This window comes from Acartia tonsa, chromosome 11 (assembly GCF_053477335.1).
Source record: "Acartia tonsa isolate MP-2025a chromosome 11, ASM5347733v1, whole genome shotgun sequence".
NCBI lineage: Eukaryota > Metazoa > Arthropoda > Copepoda > Calanoida > Acartiidae > Acartia > Acartia tonsa.
The window spans coordinates 1536592-1560908 of NC_137270.1; the positions used below are offsets into that span (position 1 = coordinate 1536592).

General features: G+C 30.3%; 2 protein-coding genes across 2 annotated transcripts in view; one reads left to right on the top strand and one right to left on the bottom strand.

The window, feature by feature from the left end:
* Positions 1–24317, top strand: part of LOC145332434 (uncharacterized) — a 444908-nt gene that overhangs the window by 262144 nt on the left and 158447 nt on the right. The window lies entirely within an intron of this gene.
* LOC145332429 (uncharacterized) lies at positions 20808–21413 on the bottom strand. Its single transcript, XM_080177424.1, has one exon. It carries the CDS (start codon positions 21411–21413, stop codon positions 20808–20810), a length of 606 nt encoding a protein of 201 aa, XP_080033550.1.

Here is a 24317-nt window from a genome sequence, read left to right on the forward strand (position 1 = left end):
ATATACATATTATTTTAAAACAATTAGCTTTTTCCAGTTGTTTAAGAATATCAAAAGTAATAGAATAAAACCAAGTTATATATTAAGAAATGCATTACACTTCTTTTTATGATTATGGAATTTTCCACCCCTCAAGAAAATAGCAATTTCAGAACCAATAGCTATATTCCCTAAAGACAAAAAGCCCAATCAGTTCTGTGTTTACCAAGATCTCATTAAGGCAGCCAGTAATCTTTGCTTTTTATATGTTATTATTGAAATAAATACAATTACTATCATTGATTATACCTCACTAAGTTCTTCTCCAATTTTGATAAGATCAATAACCTCATCATCAAATACAACCTTTGCAGTCTCCTCGTCCTGAAGGAAATCCTTACTTGGCATCTTTGATAAAAAAGTAAATATTTACATATGGTCAAGGCATTCAAATAAATTGAATCCTGTGTCAACTGAATTCAATTGAGTTGAATTCCACCCACTTAGTTGAGTTCTATGGGTGGAATTCCTTAGGTTCATTTGATCAAGGGCATGAAAATAAATCAAATCCCATGTAGGTTGAGCCCTCTTAATGGTGTAATTCTATTTTGATTTTATGTTGATTTCAAAAAGCGACACATACTTGTTTTATTTAGATTTAAATTATTATGAATTGACTATTATTAATATTGATTATACCTCAATAACCACATCATCGAATACAATCTTTGCAATCTCCTCATCCTGAGGAAGATCCTTACTTGTCATCTTAGGTTCCTTTGATTAAAAAAAATAAACAATTACTGATGATCAAGGGCAAGGGTATTGAATCACTTGTGTACAATTGGGTGAAATTCTATGGGATTAATTCCATGGGATCAATTTCATGGTTTAATCCAATAAATAATTGCATATGATCAAGGCAAGCAAAATAATCTAATTCTGTGTTGACTGAATTCCATTGTGTTAAACTCTTTTAATGGCCTAGTTCCATTTTGATTTAGTTCTGATTAGAAAAATGATACTTCCTTATTTTATTTAAATTTAATTTATAATGAATTGACTATTGTTATTATTATTGATTATACCTCACTAAGTTCTTCTTCAGAATTGATAATATCAATAACCACATCATTAAATACCATCTTTGTAGTCTCCTCATCCTGATGAAGATCCTTACTTGACATCTTAGGTTCCTTTATTTAAAAAAAATTATCTATTGTATATAATCAAGGCCGCACAAATAATATAAATCTAATATGGGCTGAACACCATTAGGCTGAATTTTAATAGAATCAATCTTAATATGTATATAGGGTAGTGAAAAAATCTTAAAAATATTTAACTGCTTCTTTTAAATTCCCTTTTAAATAAACCTGCTCAGTAAGCCATAACTCTCTTTTATCCTCCTTACATGTATGTTATATAAATATTATTCTTTGTGGGAAATTTTAAAAAATTGAAATTATTTAATTATATAATGTATCGAATGTACAAAATAAACATATAAATATTAATAATACAAAATAAGAATATATATATTTAAAAGTGATTATCAACAATACCAGATTAAAAATAGCTAGATGAGTAGTATTGATATCAACATTTAAATCTTTGGGATCTACTGCAGTTCACGGTAAAATATTGCTGGTTACGAATATTGCTAAAAATTTATGAATTTTAAAGGCTGCTAGCTGCCAAACGGCTGAACGTACAGATCATGCCCGCACAATGTTTTAAGCGGCATAAGAAGGCCTACAAATAATCTGGAATAGTCATAAATCAATAATGCATAATTATCTTGCAGTGCAGAGAAATGCGCGAAAAAGACCTACTTTATGCGGTTTTTCTTCAGTGAAGCTTTCCCTGTGCATCATTTAATCTTGGCTATTCCAAATTATTTGTAGGCCTTCTTATGCCGCTTAAAATGGTGTGCAGGTATGATCTGTACGTTCATCCGTTTGGCAGCTAGCAGCCTTTAAAATTCATATTTTTTTAGCAATATTCGTTACCAGCAATATTTTACCGTGAACTGCAGTAGATCCAATCTTTGTTCTCAATTGAAGAATCTTCACATTGAAAATTCTAAAATAAAATTTTTATTTTATCCACATTCTTTTGAAAAAAAGAGCAAATATTTGAATAATATATTGAATATTCAATTTAACTAATATATTTCATTATACTACTATACATAAACCTAATTCCCCCCTTACTTAATATGATTCATATTTTTATTCTATAATGGGTGAATTTTTAATTACTTCTATATTTTCATTATTTTTTATAATGTCAATATTTAGTGAAGAAGCTTCACTAATTAAATCATTTTCTTGATCCTAAAAGATTATATTATTATTTCTAAAATGATAAATAAATTTTAGCTTAGAGAAACATTTTTTTACATAATAAAAATAATCACAATAAGATCATAAAACAAATGTATTTATTTGAAATATAGGAATTGAAATATTTTTATATCTTTTTATATTACTATAGATGATGTTTGTGCTTATTTTTGCTATTTTCTAGTTGCTCAAACTTCTGAACAGAAAGGATTTGCTCCTTATAAAAATTGTCAGCTTGATTTTAGATTATTTAACTAATAACTGTATCTGTTTCATTTGTCAGTTTTTTTTTCATTTTTACTGTTTCTATTTATGTCTGACTTTCCAGCTGGAAACAATAAACTATGTAATAGTCCTAATGTCTGTAAAATATCTATATCTTTGCCAAGAGCTGATTTATAGGTTTCTGCTTAAAAAAAAGCCCAAAGATAAAGATTGCTAAATAAAAGGAAGCAAATTATGGTTTAAATTGTGTAATATTCTGGACTTCTATATGCAATTGATTAAGAACTCACCAAAATGTAAAATGTAAGTATACCTGACTAAGCTCTACCGCAGAATTGACAAGATCATTTAATATCTCATTGGCTACATTGAAGGCAACCTCCTCATCAAGAGGAGGATCCTTACAGGACATCTTTCCTTCAGAGTATTCCAAAGATATGGTCTAAATGTAGTATTAAATCAGTTCATTGTCATTAGAAAATTGTTTGTTTGGAATAAGGGAGTTCACGTGAATTTCACAGTATGGAGGATGGAGTGACAGTTAGGAAAGGGCTGCACAGTAAAATAATCTACTGATTAATTATAAAATGTTATTTTCATTCTTTTTTTTTAGAACTAGTGGCTACAACCCTAGAGGCCTCTAGGGGCCCTTGAGTTTGTACTGGAGTGGAGTGTTTCAATTGTAATTATAAAAGAAAAATTTTGCACCTTGTAGGAAGGAAAGTCAAGTAAGTATACAGTAGCGCTGGATAGCGGATATTTGAAAATATTGTTTAGTAATTTCTCTTGGGAGGATGGTTTTACTGTCCCTAAAGAATAAAATAAAAACTTTCCCAAACTTATCAGAAGCTACACTGTATAAGAGACCCGTATCTGTTCAGCAGTTAGCGAGATCCTTTGGTACAGACAGACACAGAGACATCCTGTGAATTTTAAACAATGATAAAGAATCTTTCTGTATTAGAATTAATATACAAATAAAAACTTTTCAACTGTTAATGTTGACTCGAGCTTAAGTAAGTTGTGACACATTGATATTGATAACAAATACTTCCTTTAAGAATAAGTGTGACCAATATAGATAATCTAGACACATACTCTATAAACCAGAAGTAAAAGGATAACCTGGTATGGATAAAGTAGTGTACAGATTATGGTAGTAAAGGGCATATTTTTGAAGTCATTTGAAGCATTAGAAGTCAGCTATAAATAGTCGCATTTTAAAAGATAATGTTATTCTTGGTAAATTATATCATGTAAAAATATATTTCCTAGAAAAGTGTGCAGCACATGACAAAAACTATAATAGGTTATCTTTGAATAGATGAATTCCTTAGGATAAAGTTAGCTTTCTAGAAATTATATCCTCGAATTTTTGTTGTATTACTTAAATGGTAAAAATAAGCAAAGGTGTTCGTCCTTTTAAGTTCTATAAATTTTGGATTCAGTTTGACCATCTAAACATGTGTCTATTGTGTGACTATACATAGTTTCTAGAAATTCCAATTTTATGATTTTATATGGAAAATGTGTACTATGACTATACACAATAAATCCTTATCAATTTATTACTTCCCTACACCAATTATTAATTTTATGAAAATAAATATTTTTAAAAGTAAAGCTTTCCTATACTTAGGTTTGGTCCGTCCATCTGGAATGGATAGCTTTTTTCGTTAACCCTTTCAGTTATTTGCGGTTTTTGGCGATGGTCAGAAAAGTTATTTTTTTCTTTTGAAAAATAAAATATCCACCAAAAATTACACCCCCGTAGGCACCCCCAACCATTTAGGAGGGGGTATTTATCCCCCCCAAACAATTTTGGGTGGGTAAATACCCCCCCCCCAAATAAAAAATCTCTAAAAAAAAAAATTTTTGCGCTATTTAATAAAATTTAAATCAACCCCTAAAAATTTTTACCCTGGGGGGAAATTTTGGGGGGGGTAAACTAAATTACCCCTGCCAATAGATTTCAGGGGGGTTTTTACGACCCACCCCCCCCCCCCAAGCAAATTTTACCCCCGGGGTAAAAATTTGGAAGGGGGGTAAAAAAAAATTTGCAGCGCGCTTCGCAAGCCCTTTTACCCCCCCCCCCCCCCAAAAAAAAAAAGCTTGGACGCCCCTGTAATCGTAGCTTTAAAATTGGCCGCTCTACAGCTGTTTTAATGTTGTTTGTCCTACTATTTCTGAGCTTTCCTTTTATGGATGTTGTCATCCTTACTAAGTGAAAAATAATATCTTTTTAATTCATGAACTAAAACAAGGAAAACAATTTTTTGCTTTAGTTATACAATTGAGAACTCTAGGGGCACTTTATAGATATAGGTTGAGGGGGAGAACGACCTATTACCTTATTTACACCTCCCAACCCTCCCCCAAAAAAAGATTTATCTGACATTTCCAAAGCTTCACTACATACATTAGGTTACAGACAGACACACAAACAAACAAACCTTTTTTATATAAGGAGTTGCTACGCTTAAAATTTTGAATGAACTAATACCTAACATAAAGGGAGGGGACACTGGGCTATTTATTACACTAGCCCAAAAGTTTTATAATAGCGTTTCTTATTCGTTGGCTTAACAACTTTGGGGACTTTTATTGAATTTTAATTGGTTCACTCCAGTCAATGGAGGCAAGGAGGTGGGGCAACGATTGGATTATCTTCGACGTTATCTAAAAATTTTAAGATTTAATCCTTACAAATTGTTTTGTTTATTCTGATCATTCTTGCCTGGCGGAATATGAGATGCTATATCCCTTCCTATTACATATTAATCTATACTCACCAGTTCACAAAGAAAATAATAAGAAAAATTAACACCAGCTTCTTAATAATCATTTTATTTTAAATTTTTATATATTATAATTTATATCAGTATTTCGAGGATTTTATATTTTTGTATACCTTAAAAAAAGAGGCATATACTATTACTTTTTTTAGTAGGATGGGCTGATTGTTACACTAGTCCACAAAATATTGTAATGACGTTTTAATAACAACTATTTGGGATTTTAATTGAATTTTGATTTTTTGAGTGTCCAAACGTTTCGACACCTAATGTAATCTTCAGAAGGGTTGATTTTCATTGGCGATGTACATTAGTTTATCGGCCATTGTCTTATCCAATTAGATACCAGTCTTTTATATGACCTTAAGGATTTTTAAAATGGTAGTCTCCAAAAAGTGAAAATGCTTAAATATAAGTATTAGAATATAATTTCAAAGCGTTATACATATGCAGTAATTAGACGTCTATTTACTAAAGTAGCAGGATGTGTGTTTGTATGTTTACTGAAAAAGAGTAGACACATTGGTCCAGCCATTTCAGAGATCCTGACAGACATTTCTGTAGTAATTTGTTGTTCATCTTTTTCTGTATCCAATTCTTTGTTCTCTTCTTCATTTCTAAAAAAAATAGAGAACCTAATATTTATATTTAACTAGTGGCTACGCTCAAGGGATATATTGATCCTAAAAAGAAAAAAATGGGAGGGAAGGGGGGGTTGATATTTCTCTTTGGAGGGAGTAGGGGACCCCTACACCATGAAAATTAATAGTTATTTATCATATCTTATCAAAATCAGTTTTCTGCAGTTATTGAAATATTGGCTCCTTGTGGTTTACATGATTTTTTAGTATAGCTTAGAACCGGTTTTAATCCATTGGATATTAATCAGTTTCAAACCCATACTGGACAACCCCTTCCTAGACTTATATATGAAACTTTTAAAAACATATTAAGCTTTCAATATTACCCCTCACTGCTTTTATCCCAATGAATCACAAAACTAGTTTTAAAACTTTTATATGAAACAAAAATACAAAACGTCTAATTTAACAGATTTATTGACAATACCCACCTCGTTTCTAGTAGGGGACTTTGTGTTGCTTTGGGTTCTAGACATCTCTATGCACCTTCAAACATACTTTGCATCCATTCCCACAATAGGCAACCAACCCTTTAATTGCACGACCATTGTCTAATCAGTCCTAACTATGCATGGTAATGAGTTGCATCTGTTTTGGGCCTTAGCATTCCCCCCTACCGTAAATATTTATGTCACTCACCTGACATAGCAGCAGTAAGAATAAATCTTTAATTATGAGGGGGTGTTAAGCAACAATTTGAATCTACTACGGGTACATGCATGTTAAAATGTAAAAAAAATGCTGCTATACTAAATATATGAATATTAAAATTGAAAATATTTGTCCTCGAATGCTGCTTAAATAATTCTTTAACTATGGAAAATTACTAGATAAACATATGTGGAACAAATATAAAATATTTTTTAATAGCGCAGCTTTTCTATAATTAGGAACTGTAAATCCGTATGTCTATAACAGTTAGCTCTTTTTCATAATTTAAACATGTTAGAATTGTCATATTGCTATAAAACTTAGCAAGATAACTCCTTTGACAGTTAGGTAGGAATTAGAAAGCGTAGCAACTATATAATCATCACCAGAAAGTCCGTGTGTCCATTTTAAATATGCTGGTTTTTAACTTTTTTTGACAACATTTTTAATATATAATTATTAAAATAGACGTTAGAATTATCCTAATAATTTAAAACTTTGCATGATGATTCCTATAACAATTGGTACAATAATCTGGGTTTTTTTACATTAATGACAACACTTTTTGCATAAAATGATTATATGATTTTTAGAATAATGATTCTTAGGACAACAAGGTATTATAAGCAAGGCATTTATGTATCAAATGTATGTACAATTTTGTTTAGACTTCAGACGGATAGACAAGGAATGAGACAATGACTAGCAAAAATATTAAATTGCATTGTTATATAGTGCTCTAACATTGAAACCCGAGCCTCCTTATTTCTAAAATAAATGAGATAAAAAAATGCTTAACCAATGCAAGGCTTTCCGGTACCCCAAATATAAGCTTACTTAACCTGACCTAAAGTAATTATCAAACAAACAAAAAAAAACAGAACTATTCTCTTATTTTAGTCTACTTCAAAATATAGAAAGTTGGTGGGTTTTCTATGCTCGACTGGTTCTATTAGGGTAAACTGCCTGATTATAAATTCTATAATATAAAGTAAGTTATTTTGTCTGATGCTAAAGATCTTGGAAACGGTTAGCTAATTAATTGTAGTTTTAAGAAAAGTCTTTTTTAATGTTCTTTGAGTGGGTTTATGCTATTTTCCTGCCCTCCCTCGCCCTCTCCTAGATGCTATGTAAATGATATTTCCATTAGATAATTAGATTGTCATTGGCGATGTGCATCATTTTTTCAGCTTTTGTCTTATTCTTGATTTGCTTTGCTCCCCAAGCATTTGTCTATTTGTTGAGCAAATAACTCTTAGCCCACCTGGATTTAATGTTTTCTTGTTATTGCTGCTCTATTCAGTTTTACTGTAAATATTAATTTTTGTAAGAATGAATCTTAAATGTCGTTTTACTAGGAATTTTAAAAGAAATATTAAAATTCTAATTCTTGAGATTTGAAGTCTATTAGTGCATGCATCAAAGTCAGACAGATAAACAAAGTTAAACATTCTTATGAAAATTTGTTAAGATATTCCCCCCAAAAAGGGGAAACTAACCCCATTATTTTCAATTAATTTATATAATAAAGAAGGGGTTGGGGTTCAGAACTTGACTGGAATTTTGTGGGAAATCCCCAACTTATATAAATGAGGGTGAAGGGAAACCATTTCTGTACCCCATTTCTCTTTAAAAAAACACTGTTGGGGACCGGTGTATATTATCCTACATAATCATATATAAAGTAGTTATAATAAGGTTTTTTTATAACAAAAGCTAAAGATTTCGAAGTACTAAAGTTTTTTGGATCATGGAAAGAAAACAAAGTCATTCCTAAATTAGGACAGAAGTCACCTTCCTAGGAAGGACATAAGTAGCCTTCCTCAAGTGAGAATTTGTTAGATGAAGGGCATAACATGCCTCCCTTAACAAAGATTTTGCAAGATTGAGGACATAAGTAGCCTCCCTTCACCTCACAAAACCTAGCTTTTTGATCCTTCACATAGCAAAATCTTGCATAAAATTGGTTTTTGGTCCATCACATAGCAAAATCTTGCATAAAATTGGTTTTTGGTCCATCACATAGCAAAATATTAGAAAACTTAGCTTTTCTGTCCTTCACATAGCTAATTCTTGCAAAACATAGCAAATTCTTGCAAAACATAGCAAATTCTTACAAAACATAGCAAATTCTTGCAAAACATAGCAAATTCTTACAAAACATAGCAAATTCTTGCAAAACATAGCAAATTCTTGCAAAACATAGCAAATTCTTGCAAAACATAGCAAATTCTTGGAAAACTTAGCTTTTCTGTCCTTCACATAGCTAATTCTTGCAAAACATAGCAAATTCTTACAAAACATAGCAAATTCTTGCAAAACATAGCAAATTCTTACAAAACATAGCAAATTCTTGCAAAACACAGCAAATTCTTGCAAAACATGGCAAATTCTTAGAAAACTTAGCTTTTCTGTCCTTCACATAGCTAATTCTTGCAAAACATAGCAAATTCTTACAAAACATAGCAAATTCTTGCAAAACATAGCAATTTCTTACAAAACATAGCTAATTCTTGCAAAACATAGCAAATTCTTGCAAAACATGGCAAATTCTTGCAAAACATAGCAAATTCTTGCAAAACATAGCAAATTCTTGCAAAACTTAGCTTTTTTGTCCTTCACATAGCAAATTCTTGCAAAACATAGCAAATTCTTGCAAAACTTAGCTTTTTTGTCCTTCACATAGCTAATTCTTGCAAAACATAGCAAATTCTTACAAAACATAGCAAATTCTTGCAAAACATAGCAAATTCTTACAAAACATAGCAAATTCTTGGAAAACTTAGCTTTTCTGTCCTTAACATAGCAAATTCTTGCAAAACATAGCAAATTCTTACAAAACATAGCAAATTCTTGCAAAACATAGCAAATTCTTGCAAAACATAGCAAATTCTTGGAAAACTTAGCTTTTCTGTCCTTCACATAGCTGATTCTTGCAAAACATAGCAAATTCTTACAAAACATAGCAAATTCTTGCAAAACATTGCAAATTCTTACAAAACATAGCAAATTCTTGCAAAAAATAGCAAAATCTTGCAAAACATTGCAAATTCTTGCAAAACATAGCAAATTCTTGCAAAACATAGCAAATTCTTGCAAAACATAGCAAATTCTTGCAAAACATAGCAAATTCTTGGAAAACTTAGCTTTTCTGTCCTTCACATAGCTAATTCTTGCAAAACATAGCAAATTCTTACAAAACATAGCAAATTCTTGCAAAACTTAGCTTTTTTGTCCTTCACATAGCAAATTCTTGCAAAACATAGCAAATTCTTACAAAACATAGCAAATTCTTGCAAAACATAGCAAATTCTTGCAAAACATAGCAAATTCTTGCAAAACTTAGCTTTTTTGTCCTTCACATAGCAAATTCTTGCAAAACATAGCAAATTCTTGCAAAACTTAGCTTTTTTGTCCTTCACATAGCTAATTCTTGCAAAACATAGCAAATTCTTACAAAACATAGCAAATTCTTGCAAAACATAGCAAATTCTTACAAAACATAGCAAATTCTTGGAAAACTTAGCTTTTCTGTCCTTCACATAGCAAATTCTTGCAAAACACATAGCAAATTCTTACAAAACATAGCAAATTCTTGCAAAACATAGCAAATTCTTGCAAAACATAGCAAATTCTTGGAAAACTTAGCTTTTCTGTCCTTCACATAGCTAATTCTTGCAAAACATAGCAAATTCTTACAAAACATAGCAAATTCTTGCAAAACATAGCAAATTCTTGCAAAACATAGCAAATTCTTGCAAAACTTAGCTTTTTTGTCCTTCACATAGCAAATTCTTGCAAAACATAGCAAATTCTTGCAAAACTTAGCTTTTTTGTCCTTCACATAGCTAATTCTTGCAAAACATAGCAAATTCTTACATAACATAGCAAATTCTTGCAAAACATAGCAAATTCTTGCAAAACATAGCAAATTCTTGGAAAACTTAGCTTTTCTGTCCTTCACATAGCTAATTCTTGCAAAACATAGCAAATTCTTACAAAAAATAGCAAATTCTTGCAAAACATAGCAAATTCTTACAAAAAATAGCAAATTCTTGCAAAACATAGCAAATTCTTACAAAACATAGCAAATTCTTAGAAAACTTAGCTTTTCTGTCCTTCACATAGCAAATTCTTGCAAAACATAGCAAATTCTTGCAAAACATAGCAAATTCTTGCAAAACATAGCAAATTCTTGCAAAACATAGGAAATTCTTACAAAGCATAGCAAATTCTTAGAAAACTTAGCTTTTCTGTCCTTCACATAGCAAATTCTTGCAAAACATAGCAAATTCTTACAAAACATAGCAAATTCTTGCAAAACGTAGCAAATTCTTGCAAAACATGGCAAATTCTTAGAAAACTTAGCTTTTCTGTCCTTCACATAGCTAATTCTTGCAAAACATAGCAAATTCTTACAAAACATAGCAAATTCTTGCAAAACATAGCAATTTCTTACAAAACATAGCAAATTCTTGCAAAACATAGCAAATTCTTGCAGAACATGGCAAATTCTTGCAGAACATGGCAAATTCTTGCAAAACATAGCAAATTCTTGCAAAACATAGCAAATTCTTGCAAAACTTAGCTTTTTTGTCCTTCACATAGCAAATTCTTGCAAAACATAGCAAATTCTTGCAAAATTTAGCTTTTTTGTCCTTCACATAGCAAATTCTTGCAAAACATAGCAAATTCTTGGAAAACTTAGCTTTTTTGTCCTTCACATAGCTAATTCTTGCAAAACATAGCAAATTCTTACAAAACATAGCAAATTCTTGCAAAACATTGCAAATTCTTGCAAAACATAGCAAATTCTTGCAAAACATAGCAAATTCTTGCAAAACATAGCAAATTCTTGCAAAACATAGCAAATTCTTGGAAAACTTAGCTTTTCTGTCCTTCACATAGCTAATTCTTGCAAAACATAGCAAATTCTTACAAAAAATAGCAAATTCTTGCAAAACATAGCAAATTCTTACAAAAAATAGCAAATTCTTGCAAAACATAGCAAATTCTTACAAAACATAGCAAATTCTTAGAAAACTTAGCTTTTCTGTCCTTCACATAGCAAATTCTTGCAAAACATTGCAAATTCTTACAAAAAATAGCAAATTCTTGCAAAACATAGCAAATTCTTACAAAACATAGCAAATTCTTAGAAAACTTAGCTTTTCTGTCCTTCACATAGCAAATTCTTGCAAAACATAGCAAATTCTTGCAAAACATAGCAAATTCTTGCAAAACATAGCAAATTCTTGCAAAACATAGGAAATTCTTACAAAGCATAGCAAATTCTTAGAAAACTTAGCTTTTCTGTCCTTCACATAGCAAATTCTTGCAAAACATAGCAAATTCTTACAAAACATAGCAAATTCTTGCAAAACGTAGCAAATTCTTGCAAAACATGGCAAATTCTTAGAAAACTTAGCTTTTCTGTCCTTCACATAGCTAATTCTTGCAAAACATAGCAAATTCTTACAAAACATAGCAAATTCTTGCAAAACATTGCAAATTCTTACAAAACATAGCAAATTCTTGCAAAACATAGCAAAATCTTGCAAAACATTGCAAATTCTTGCAAAACATAGCAAATTCTTGCAAAACATAGCAAATTCTTGCAAAACATAGCAAATTCTTGGAAAACTTAGCTTTTCTGTCCTTCACATAGCTAATTCTTGCAAAACATAGCAAATTCTTACAAAACATAGCAAATTCTTGCAAAACATAGCAAATTCTTGCAAAACATAGCAAATTCTTGCAAAACTTAGCTTTTTTGTCCTTCACATAGCAAATTCTTGCAAAACATAGCAAATTCTTGCAAAACATAGCAAATTCTTGCAAAACATAGCAAATTCTTGGAAAACTTAGCTTTTCTGTCCTTCACATAGCTAATTCTTGCAAAACATAGCAAATTCTTACAAAACATAGCAAATTCTTGCAAAACATAGCAAATTCTTGCAAAACATAGCAAATTCTTGCAAAACTTAGCTTTTTTGTCCTTCACATAGCAAATTCTTGCAAAACATAGCAAATTCTTGCAAAACTTAGCTTTTTTGTCCTTCACATAGCTAATTCTTGCAAAACATAGCAAATTCTTACAAAACATAGCAAATTCTTGCAAAACATAGCAAATTCTTGCAAAACATAGCAAATTCTTGGAAAACTTAGCTTTTCTGTCCTTCACATAGCTAATTCTTGCAAAACATAGCAAATTCTTACAAAAAATAGCAAATTCTTGCAAAACATAGCAAATTCTTACAAAAAATAGCAAATTCTTGCAAAACATAGCAAATTCTTACAAAACATAGCAAATTCTTAGAAAACTTAGCTTTTCTGTCCTTCACATAGCAAATTCTTGCAAAACATAGCAAATTCTTGCAAAACATAGCAAATTCTTGCAAAACATAGCAAATTCTTGCAAAACATAGCAAATTCTTGCAAAACATAGGAAATTCTTACAAAGCATAGCAAATTCTTAGAAAACTTAGCTTTTCTGTCCTTCACATAGCAAATTCTTGCAAAACATAGCAAATTCTTACAAAACATAGCAAATTCTTGCAAAACGTAGCAAATTCTTGCAAAACATGGCAAATTCTTAGAAAACTTAGCTTTTCTGTCCTTCACATAGCTAATTCTTGCAAAACATAGCAAATTCTTACAAAACATAGCAAATTCTTGCAAAACATAGCAATTTCTTACAAAACATAGCAAATTCTTGCAAAACATAGCAAATTCTTGCAGAACATGGCAAATTCTTGCAGAACATGGCAAATTCTTGCAAAACATAGCAAATTCTTGCAAAACATAGCAAATTCTTGCAAAACTTAGCTTTTTTGTCCTTCACATAGCAAATTCTTGCAAAACATAGCAAATTCTTGCAAAATTTAGCTTTTTTGTCCTTCACATAGCAAATTCTTGCAAAACATAGCAAATTCTTAGAAAACTTAGCTTTTTTGTCCTTCACATCGCAAATTCTTGCAAAACATAGCAAATTCTTACAAAACATAGCAAATTCTTGCAAAACATAGCAAATTCTTGCAAAACATAGCAAATTCTTGCAAAACTTAGCTTTTTTGTCCTTCACATAGCAAATTCTTGCAAAACATAGCAAATTCTTACAAAACATAGGAAATTCTTGCAAAACATAGCAAATTCTTACAAAACAGCAAATTCTTGGAAAACCTAGCTTTTCTGTCCTTCACATAGCAAATTCTTGCAAAACATAGCAAATTCTTACAAAACATAGCAAATTCTTGCAAAACATAGCAAATTCTTGCAAAACATAGCAAATTCTTGGAAAACTTATCTTTTCTGTCCTTCACATAGCTAATTCTTGCAAAACATAGCAAATTCTTACAAAACATAGCAAATTCTTGCAAAACATTGCAAATTCTTACAAAACATAGCAAATTCTTGCAAAACATAGCAAAATCTTGCAAAACATTGCAAATTCTTGCAAAACATAGCAAATTCTTGCAAAACATAGCAAATTCTTGCAAAACATAGCAAATTCTTGGAAAACTTAGCTTTTCTGTCCTTCACATAGCTAATTCTTGCAAAACATAGCAAATTCTTACAAAACATAGCAAATTCTTGCAAAACATAGCAAATTCATACAATGAGGGTCCCAAACTCAAAAACAAATTTTCAGCGCGATCCGACCACCGGTTCTTAAGATACGGTGACCTGGTGTCCTTGGTACCTATTTTAAGATTTGGGAAATGGTTCGAATCCTTAGTAAATTCGGCTATGTCCAAAATTTTTTGACACTTAGAATATTTTTGACCTGGTTTTCTTCTCAGTAGGTACGCTTGGTGTCACCTGGGTATTTTTTCTTCAAAAATTTGACTAAGTGTCAAAATATTTTTGGACTTAGCCAAATTTACTAAGGATTCGAACCATTTCCTAAATCTTACAGTCGGTACCAAGGACACCAGGTCACCGTATCTCAAGAACCGGTGTTCGGATCGCGCTGAAAATTTGTTTTTGAGTTTGGGACCCTTATTGCAAGAATTTGCTATGTTTTGAAAGAATTTGCTACATTTTGTAAGAATTTGCTATGTTTTGTAAGAATTTGCTATGTTTTGGAAGAATTAGCTATGTGAAGGACAGAAAAGCTAAGTTTTCCAAGAATTTGCTATGTTTTGCAAGAATTTGCTATGTTTTGCAAGAATTTGCTATGTTTTGCAAGAATTTGCTATGTTTTGCAAGAATTTGCTATGTTTTGCAAGAATTTGCTATGTTTTGCAAGAATTTGCTATGTTTTGCAAGAATTTGCTATGTTTTGCAAGAATTTGCTATGTTTTGTAAGAATTTGCTATGTTTTGCAAGAATTTGCTATGTGAAGGACAGAAAAGCTAAGTTTTGCAAGAATTTGCTATGTTTTGTAAGAATTTGCTATGTTTTGCAAGAATTTGCTATGTTTTGTAAGAATTTGCAATGTTTTGCAAGAATTTGCTATGTTTTGTAAGAATTTGCTATGTTTTGCAAGAATTAGCTATGTGAAGGACAGAAAAGCTAAGTTTTCCAATAATTTGCTATGTTTTGTAAGAATTTGCTATGTTTTGCAAGAATTTGCTATGTTTTGTAAGAATTTGCTATGTTTTGCAAGAATTAGCTATGTGAAGGACAGAAAAGCTAAGTTTTGCAAGAATTTGCTATGTTTTGCAAGAATTTGCTATGTTTTGTAAGAATTTGCTATGTTTTGCAAGAATTTGCTATGTGAAGGACAGAAAAGCTAAGTTTTCCAAGAATTTGCTATGTTTTGTAAGAATTTGCTATGTTTTGCAAGAATTTGCTATGTTTTGCAAGAATTTGCTATGTGAAGGACAGAAAAGCTAAGTTTTCCAAGAATTTGCTATGTTTTGCAAGAATTTGCTATGTTTTGCAAGAATTTGCTATGTTTTGCAAGAATTTGCTATGTTTTGCAAGAATTTGCTATGTTTTGTAAGAATTTGCTATGATTTGCAAGAATTAGCTATGTTTTGTAAGAATTTGCAATGTTTTGCAAGAATTTGCTATGTTTTGTAAGAATTTGCTAGGTTTTGCAAGAATTAGCTATGTGAAGGACAGAAAAGCTAAGTTTTCCAATAATTTGCTATGTTTTGTAAGAATTTGCTATGATTTGCAAGAATTTGCTATGTTTTGTAAGAATTTGCAATGTTTTGCAAGAATTTGCTATGTTTTGTAAGAATTTGCTATGTTTTGCAAGAATTAGCTATGTGAAGGACAGAAAAGCTAAGTTTTCCAATAATTTGCTATATTTTGTAAGAATTTGCTATGTTTTGCAAGAATTTGCTATGTTTTGTAAGAATTTGCTATGTTTTGCAAGAATTAGCTATGTGAAGGACAGAAAAGCTAAGTTTTCCAAGAATTTGCTATGTTTTGCAAGAATTTGCTATGTTTTGCAAGAATTTGCTATGTTTTGCAAGAATTTGCTATGTTTTGCAAGAATTTGCTATGTTTTGTAAGAATTTGCTATGTTTTGCAAGAATTTGCTATGTTTTGTAAGAATTTGCAATGTTTTGCAAGAATTTGCTATGTTTTGCAAGAATTTGCTATGTTTTGTAAGAATTTGCAATGTTTTGCAAGAATTTGCTATGTTTTGTAAGAATTTGCTATGTTTTGCAAGAATTAGCTATGTGAAGGACAGAAAAGCTAAGTTTTCCAAGAATTTGCTATTTTTTGCAAGAATTTGCTATGTTTTGCAAGAATTTGCTATGTTTTGTAAGAATTTGCTATGTTTTGCAAGAATTTGCTATGTTTTGTAAGAATTTGCAATGTTTTGCAAGAATTTGCTATGTTTTGCAAGAATTTGCTATGTTTTGTAAGAATTTGCAATGTTTTGCAAGAATTTGCTATGTTTTGTAAGAATTTGCTATGTTTTGCAAGAATTAGCTATGTGAAGGACAGAAAAGCTAAGTTTTCCAAGAATTTGCTATGTTTTGCAAGAATTTGCTATGTTTTGCAAGAATTTGCTATGTTTTGCAAGAATTTGCTATGTTTTGCAAGAATTTGCTATGTTTTGTAAGAATTTGCTATGATTTGCAAGAATTTGCTATGTTTTGTAAGAATTTGCAATGTTTTGCAAGAATTTGCTATGTTTTGTAAGAATTTGCTATGTTTTGCAAGAATTAGCTATGTGAAGGACAGAAAAGCTAAGTTTTCCAATAATTTGCTATGTTTTGTAAGAATTTGCTATGTTTTGCAAGAATTTGCTATGTTTTGTAAGAATTTGCTATGTTTTGCAAGAATTAGCTATGTGAAGGACAGAAAAGTTAAGTTTTCCAAGAATTTGCTATGTTTTGCAAGAATTTGCTATGTTTTGCAAGAATTTGCTATGTTTTGCAAGAATTTGCTATGTTTTGCAAGAATTTGCTATGTTTTGTAAGAATTTGCTATGTTTTGCAAGAATTTGCTATGTTTTGTAAGAATTTGCAATGTTTTGCAAGAATTTGCTATGTTTTGCAAGAATTTGCTATGTTTTGTAAGAATTTGCAATGTTTTGCAAGAATTTGCTATGTTTTGTAAGAATTTGCTATGTTTTGCAAGAATTTGCTATGTTTTGTAAGAATTTGCTATGTTTTGCAAGAATTTGCTATGTTTTGTAAGAATTTGCAATGTTTTGCAAGAATTTGCTATGTTTTGTAAGAATTTGCTATGTTTTGCAAGAATTAGCTATGTGAAGGACAGAAAAGCTAAGTTTTCAAAGAATTTGCTATGTTTTGCAAGAATTTGCTATGTTTTGCAAGATGAAGGACATAAGCAGCCTTCCTAATGTAAGAATTTGTCAGACAAAGGACATAAGTCCCCTCCCTTAAGTTAGATTTTGTTAGATGAAGGACATAAGTAGCCTTCCTTAGATCAATTTCCAGTGACTTCTGTCCTAATTAGGAATGACTTTGTTTTCTTTCCATGATCCAGTTTTTTTTTATTTTAGTGAAGCTTCAGGCTACTTCTTGTTTTAGATTTCAGTCTTAGGATTCTTTTCTGCTATTTTTCTGCCGATACCTTCCCCATCAAATACAAAAATCTTAGTTAAAACTTTTCCAGGACCAATGAGAAGCTACATTGGTAAACTAGATCTTCAGGTGCACACATAAAACGATCCTTTTACTTTAATTTTAGAATCTAAGGCCTCTGTATTTCAAAGGGTAGTAATGGGTAAAAAAACAGTCAAAACCCATCCTAAAACTTAAATCTAAAAATAGAATATCCCAAACCAACACATGGACGTATCTAAAGCTTCCATAAAATAGAGAACACATTCAGCATAAATTGTTTTTAAAATCTTAAGCTACAGACAAAATAATCTTACTACTTTAGATAATAACATTTCCTTTACCCCTATTCTAGTCAATAGGGGAGGGAGAAGAAGGTTAGGAAGATAGTGCGCATAAAACCACCCAAAAACGTATGTAGCTTCCCTAAGTATAGACCAGCAGTTTCCAAGATCTAGGAGTAGTTGAAGTGGTAGGGGTTGAATCCAATCCCACCCCCCCTCCTCAAAAAAAAATTTATGGGAGGTACTTTCCCCAAAAATAGTTACAAACCTTCCCAGAACCTAAGAGAAGCTACATTGTAAAGGAGAACTAAATAGGTCCAGTGGTTAGCTTTGGTATACACAGAGATCCTGTTACTTTGTAATAAGGAATATTTACATAAAAATTTGGAAGCATATAAGACAGACATACACATATGTAGACAGACAGACATCCTATTACTCTTATGAAAAATTGTTGCAGGAATTATATATTTGATATCAATGGTCAGTTTCAACATGTCTAATCAAAGCTATCCCAACCTCCAAACTAATTCAATGTTTGTATATATTATGTATGTACTTTTAAAATAAACTAGCGGTTATGCAATTCTAGGGGCACTTGAGGGAAAATCCCCAAAACATTTTTTTAAGGGGAGGAGGGGAGGGGGCGATTTCTTTTTGGAGGGTGGTGGTATCCTTCACCAAAATAGTTATAATCCTTCATGTTTCAGCAGTTAGAGAGATCCTTTCTTACAGACAAACAAACTGACAGACAAACACACATCCTGTAACTTTATTATAAGGATAATTATTTAGCTAGAATCCCCCCCCCTTTCCAGCAATTTATTGATTCCTTGATAATAGAAATTCATTTGGTTTTGGAAAATATTTTCTTTAATAATTAATAAAGTCCTTTTATAACAGACAAACTATCCTAACTTCTTTCTATCTATCTTTATTTAATTTGAATTAAAAGTATTTTGCTTTTTTTTGTTTTATTAAAAAAACATTTATTACAATTATGCTGTACTTAAAAATTTCATAATTTAGATGTTACAGTTGTAAAATTTTCTAAATTTTTAAATTTCTTTTATTTTTCATTTCAATAAATTCAATTATAATTAGATTTATCTTAATTGTCCAAAAATAAATATGTTGAACACTTTAAAAATTCAAAATCAAAATTTTAAATAGGACATTGAGATTTAAAAACAAATATATTATAATCATACAGTTACTAGGATTTTATAAAGTCAATTGTTTCTTTGTTTCTTTTCTGACAAGATTATATTACCAAAAAATCATAAAATTAAAAAAAAAACTTTACAGGAATGCAATTGGTACAATTAGTAGTTTACCAACACGTGATTTATTTACTGCATTAATGCCTTTCATAAACTAACTTTTAAAAGCTTTACCTAACAAAACTTCATTAAGTTCTGCCAAAACAATAAGCTCAAGAATTACACAAATACAAAATTTCAACAATCAAGACATCTATAAAATAACTAAATCTAATATCCAAACTTACTTACTATCATTTCATAACTTAAAAAGCTTAAATTTTCTTCTATTTTTTAAATTTCATTATTGATTATAAATATCTTAAATATCAAATTTGTATATCATTAAAATATAATATCTAAAATCTTAAGATAATAAATAACATTGGAAAATAAGTAATAAAAAAAGTTTTACAAAGTGTACACAGTCTGCTGGATTCTGCTTAGAACATAACTACAAAAATATGAATATACATATACAATTAAAGAATGCAGAGCTTTACTGAAAAAGATCAATGGCTAAAAATAGATTTATGCTGATGATCAAACATTTACAATTACAATATTGAAAACATCTACAAAATGCCCTTATTTAATCATCAACCTTTCTTATTTTGATAGAAATATCTGTTTTAAAAAAACTATATTGTATATCATTAACAATATGACATCTAATACTGAGATTAATAAACTTTACAATTGAACAATTACATTATACAATAAGTAATTAGAAATCATAATTTACTTTAAGTATGAACTTATATTAAACATACTTTAAATTAGAAATCTCAAAATATAAAGATATCAAAAAATTGCACTTGATAACCAAGGTTTGAACCTACTTCTATAAATGATTTAAAATAAAAATTTAAAAAATTCACTATACATTCAGGCTTATATAAAACGATATTTATACAGTTCCTTTATTAACATTTTTAAATAAGTTTAAGAAATATATTTATAATTTTACATTGAGGAATCAAGGTTCTAGATAAATATTTGGAAGTAACAAGAAACAAAAAACATATTAGTTTTTTTTTTAATTGTCTTTTATCAAAGGTTTTGTTGATATGTTTGGTGCAACCTTTTAAATAAATGCAAATTGGTTACCACTTGTAGGTAAAAATTGAAAATGATTAAATAATGATATTAAACTAAATGTGTCAGCCTTGTCAAACATATACTTGATTTGGAAACCTTAGCTTACTAATAGTAAAATCTTTCAGTATATAAAGCTAAGCATAAAGTTAGAATGTCATGAGCTCTAGTTTTTGGATATATAAGAACCATTCCAGTGCTACATATAGTATAGGTGCTATTATTTGAAACATAAATATCCCAAAACAGGTTTTCCAAATATATAAAGCATTTGATATAATTGTTTTATTTTCTATATATGATTAAGATTTTTAAAAAAAGCTTTCTCTTGAAACACCCTGTATGAATGAAGGAATTGTTAACAATAAGTTTTTTGTAATTAAAAGAATATTTGAAGAAGTCCTTAACCATAAGTTTTTGTAATTGAAAAGAATATTTAAAGACATTGTATATAATAAGATATTTCAAAGTGACTAATGTCTTTGGTTTTTATAGTTAATATGAAAACTAAAAATACCTTTATCTTATTTAGTGACTGCAGATCTAATCTTCTTGATGATGAAGCTGTTGTTGACAAACTGAACAGCCCAGACAACCAGATCATGAAGTCCCAGGACAGAGAGTCCTAACCAGAGTCCTAGGCTACTTCCAACATCAATGATATATTTGAACATGTTATAGTTTGGCACCCTCTCAGTAACTATAACTTTCTGATTGAAAGTTACATAAGCCAAACTTTGATCAGATTTCTTTTCTCCCCTTTCATGTACAACATAAGTTGTTTCCTTGCAAGATTGTCTGCATTCCTCTTCAAACTGGATATTACTCAAAATACCCACCATGTCTATATAGTACCTTACAAAGTCCCCATAAAATTTGCCATAAAATGCACCAGGGTGGGTTTTGTTACATTGTTTCTTGTATGACAACCATGGAGGCACACAGCTAATATTATTCTTCTCAAACTCGTTGTGAATTTTGTCATCAACACACTTCTTGAATTCCTTCTCAGACATTGGCTTTTTATCTCCCTTACAATTTAACCTTTCATTAATCTTAACATTGATGAAATGAGTGGTATTTGCTTTCATAAATATTTCCTTTCCAACATGAGAAGCAACATCTAGCATTATAAAACTCCTGTAGTTTCTATCTGTAATGAACACCCTTACTTCATCTGGATTGAAATTCTGTAATACTATTTCTTGTGTGTAATTCAAAAGAGAAGTTTCATTACATAGGCCATAGCCAGGTATGAATACTGGTTTATCTTTAAAATTTCCTCCTCCCCGTATATTTGTTTTTTTAACCATATAAAATACTTGCTCTGTCAGCTCATCAAAAGTAAGATTCAGATGTCCACCCCAAGATTTACACCAAGTTCTTTCACTGCATTTAGTTTTTCCTTGAAGCATGCGATCATAATTCCAGTACCCTAGTTCTTTAAGTCTAGTGTCTTTGATCTGATTTGTTAGACATACTGTTATAAGGGGCATGTCATCATCAGTAGCATCTCTTTCATGATTAATATCTACTAGTCCTGGGTCCATCAAGTTTAGGGTTGCTGTGTACAATTGGAAACAAAACATGGCAAATGAAACGAGAAAGACATTGAACTTTAGTATCTTTAGAAGATCCATTGTAATATCTAGATTGATGGGATGATTTAATTTGAATTCAAGTTGATAAAACTAGGGATAAAATTCACTAATTTCTGTTTCTTGAGAAGGAAAGAAACAAAATACACCAAATCAGCTGGATTGAGGTCTTGTTTAGCAACTTTAAATAACAATCATTAATTTCTTAGATTTGTTTTATTCTTTAGTTCTACCCTATTCTAACTATAATATGTGGCTAAGAATTAACCTTTCTATTAGAAGCTGAAGGTGTAATGCATATTTATAATGTTTAATATTGGTGTTTTATGTAAATATTGTCCATGGAAACAAATGTTTATAGTTACACACAATAGTAACAATAGGATAGTAGCAGCAAATCTTCTTGTTCAACAGCACCCCCCTTCATCCCCTTCCCCCCAACCACAACAAAGACAAAAAAATAAAATATGACAAAGGAAATAGTAAAGAGGATTTTGTTTCAAAATTTATGGTCTATTTAAAAATGAATAATATTGTTATATGATAAGTTGCTTTTTCTATGCACAGACTGAAGTAAACTTCCCCATTTCATAATAAATTTACAAGAAATATAAATATAAGTGTGGCATGTCGTGTTATATTAAAATAGCGGCTGTGTCACTAGATTTATCTTAAAGAAATGAAGGTGAAAACCAACTCACTACCATTTTAGTTTTAAAAGAAAAAGAAAGAAAAAAAAATATTTTTCTATTTCTCTTGGGAGAGTAATGTCTCTTCCTAAAAATAGATATGAATCTTCCCTGAAACTATGAGAACTTACAATTGCAATGTAAAGAAGAACCATATTGAAAATTAAAATTTTTTGATTTTCCCTATATTAGCAGACACAGGATTCCAGTAAACCTGGCAGCTCCACTCAGGTAAAGAGCAAAAATATTTATTTTAATTTGTAATAAACAATATTTAATATTAACAACATACTAAATTATTCTCATACTATATAAAATATCTCAAAATGAAATATAGGTGTTTAATGATTAAGATCCAAAAAGGGATATAATATCCTAAATATTTTTTAAATCAGACAAAAAAAGGGTAAATTGTGAAGAAAAAAGTTAAAACTAAAGTGGGAATTTCCAGTTATTATTACAAAAAAAATGAAAAGCTAGAAAAGTAAAAAAAATAAAAGTAAAGCTACAAAATTACTAGAAATACACAATTGGTCTTCCCTTCCACTGAACTATAATTTTCAATATTTTATATTCAATCAATAACCAATTTTGTTGCAAGCGGTATAATGTACCAAGCTGAAAAAAAAACAAATTATCATTAATAATGTAAGCAAATTATATATTTTCAATAGAATATAAAAAGAAGCCTTTCATTGTAAATACAATTAATGATGATCCTGCATTTATAAAATTCAAAGGAATATGATATTTATAATGCTCCTTTTGAATGCAAATTGGACAATTTTTGTAATCATTCACAATTATAAACAGTAAGACCCACGAAAAAGTATCTTTTAGGGTATACATACAGCCATTATTTCTTAATGTATGATCAAAAGTAGCATATGTCCTTGTTTTCTATACATTTTCACACAAGAATATACAAAATTTTTCATTTTACCTACATTAACAATGGAGAATGGTATAATGTGCAACAGCATCCCCCCCCCCCTCCCCAACAAAATGTATTTTCTTAAAATAGATCTTATGAAATATTGTGTATGAACCTGGGAAAAGTAAACTTCATTTTAAAGGACTAGCGGCTTCGCCCCTAGCCTCTAGGGGCTTTGCCCCAAGAGGTGATAAAAATTGATCGGTGATCGGAATTTTTTTTTTTTGGGGAGGTTGGGGGTGATCCACCCCCAAAGAAAATAGCGTAAAACCACCACAGGACCAGTAGGTATATTCCCTGAAGAGTAGAATCCGATCGGTTCAGTGGTTACCGAGATCTTAAGGGACGGACGGATGGACAGACAGACAGACAGACGGACAGACAGACGGACAGACAGACGGACAGACAGACGGACAGACATCATTCTACTTTGTATTATAGATAACCACAAGCTTTAAAAATCTGTAAATTCTAAACATTTTTTCCTATATTTAAAATTTTGTAAAATTTTTATCAGCCTTATTAAATGCTAAAAATATTAAATATTTTTTTATCTTATGTATTTGATATGATTATGAATACACCTTTTTCACAACATAACTAATGAACTGACGTGTAAACTTACTAATTATATAAAAGATTTAGTTTTGACTTTCATACTTTTACACCTGAAAAAAATGTGTTAATTTCAAGTATTTATTTAGCAGTATTTGTAGAGATATCTAACTGGCAAACAAAGTAAGTCAAATAGTCTTTCACATGGCTAAAAGTTCAATAAAATTAAGGTCACATGTTTTTTTTAAAACTCATAAG

What these genes read in the sequence shown, in the direction of transcription:
- LOC145332429 (XM_080177424.1), bottom strand. Translation starts at nt 21,413, where the DNA reads ATGCTAGATGTTGCTTCTCATGTTGGAAAGGAAATATTTATGAAAGCA.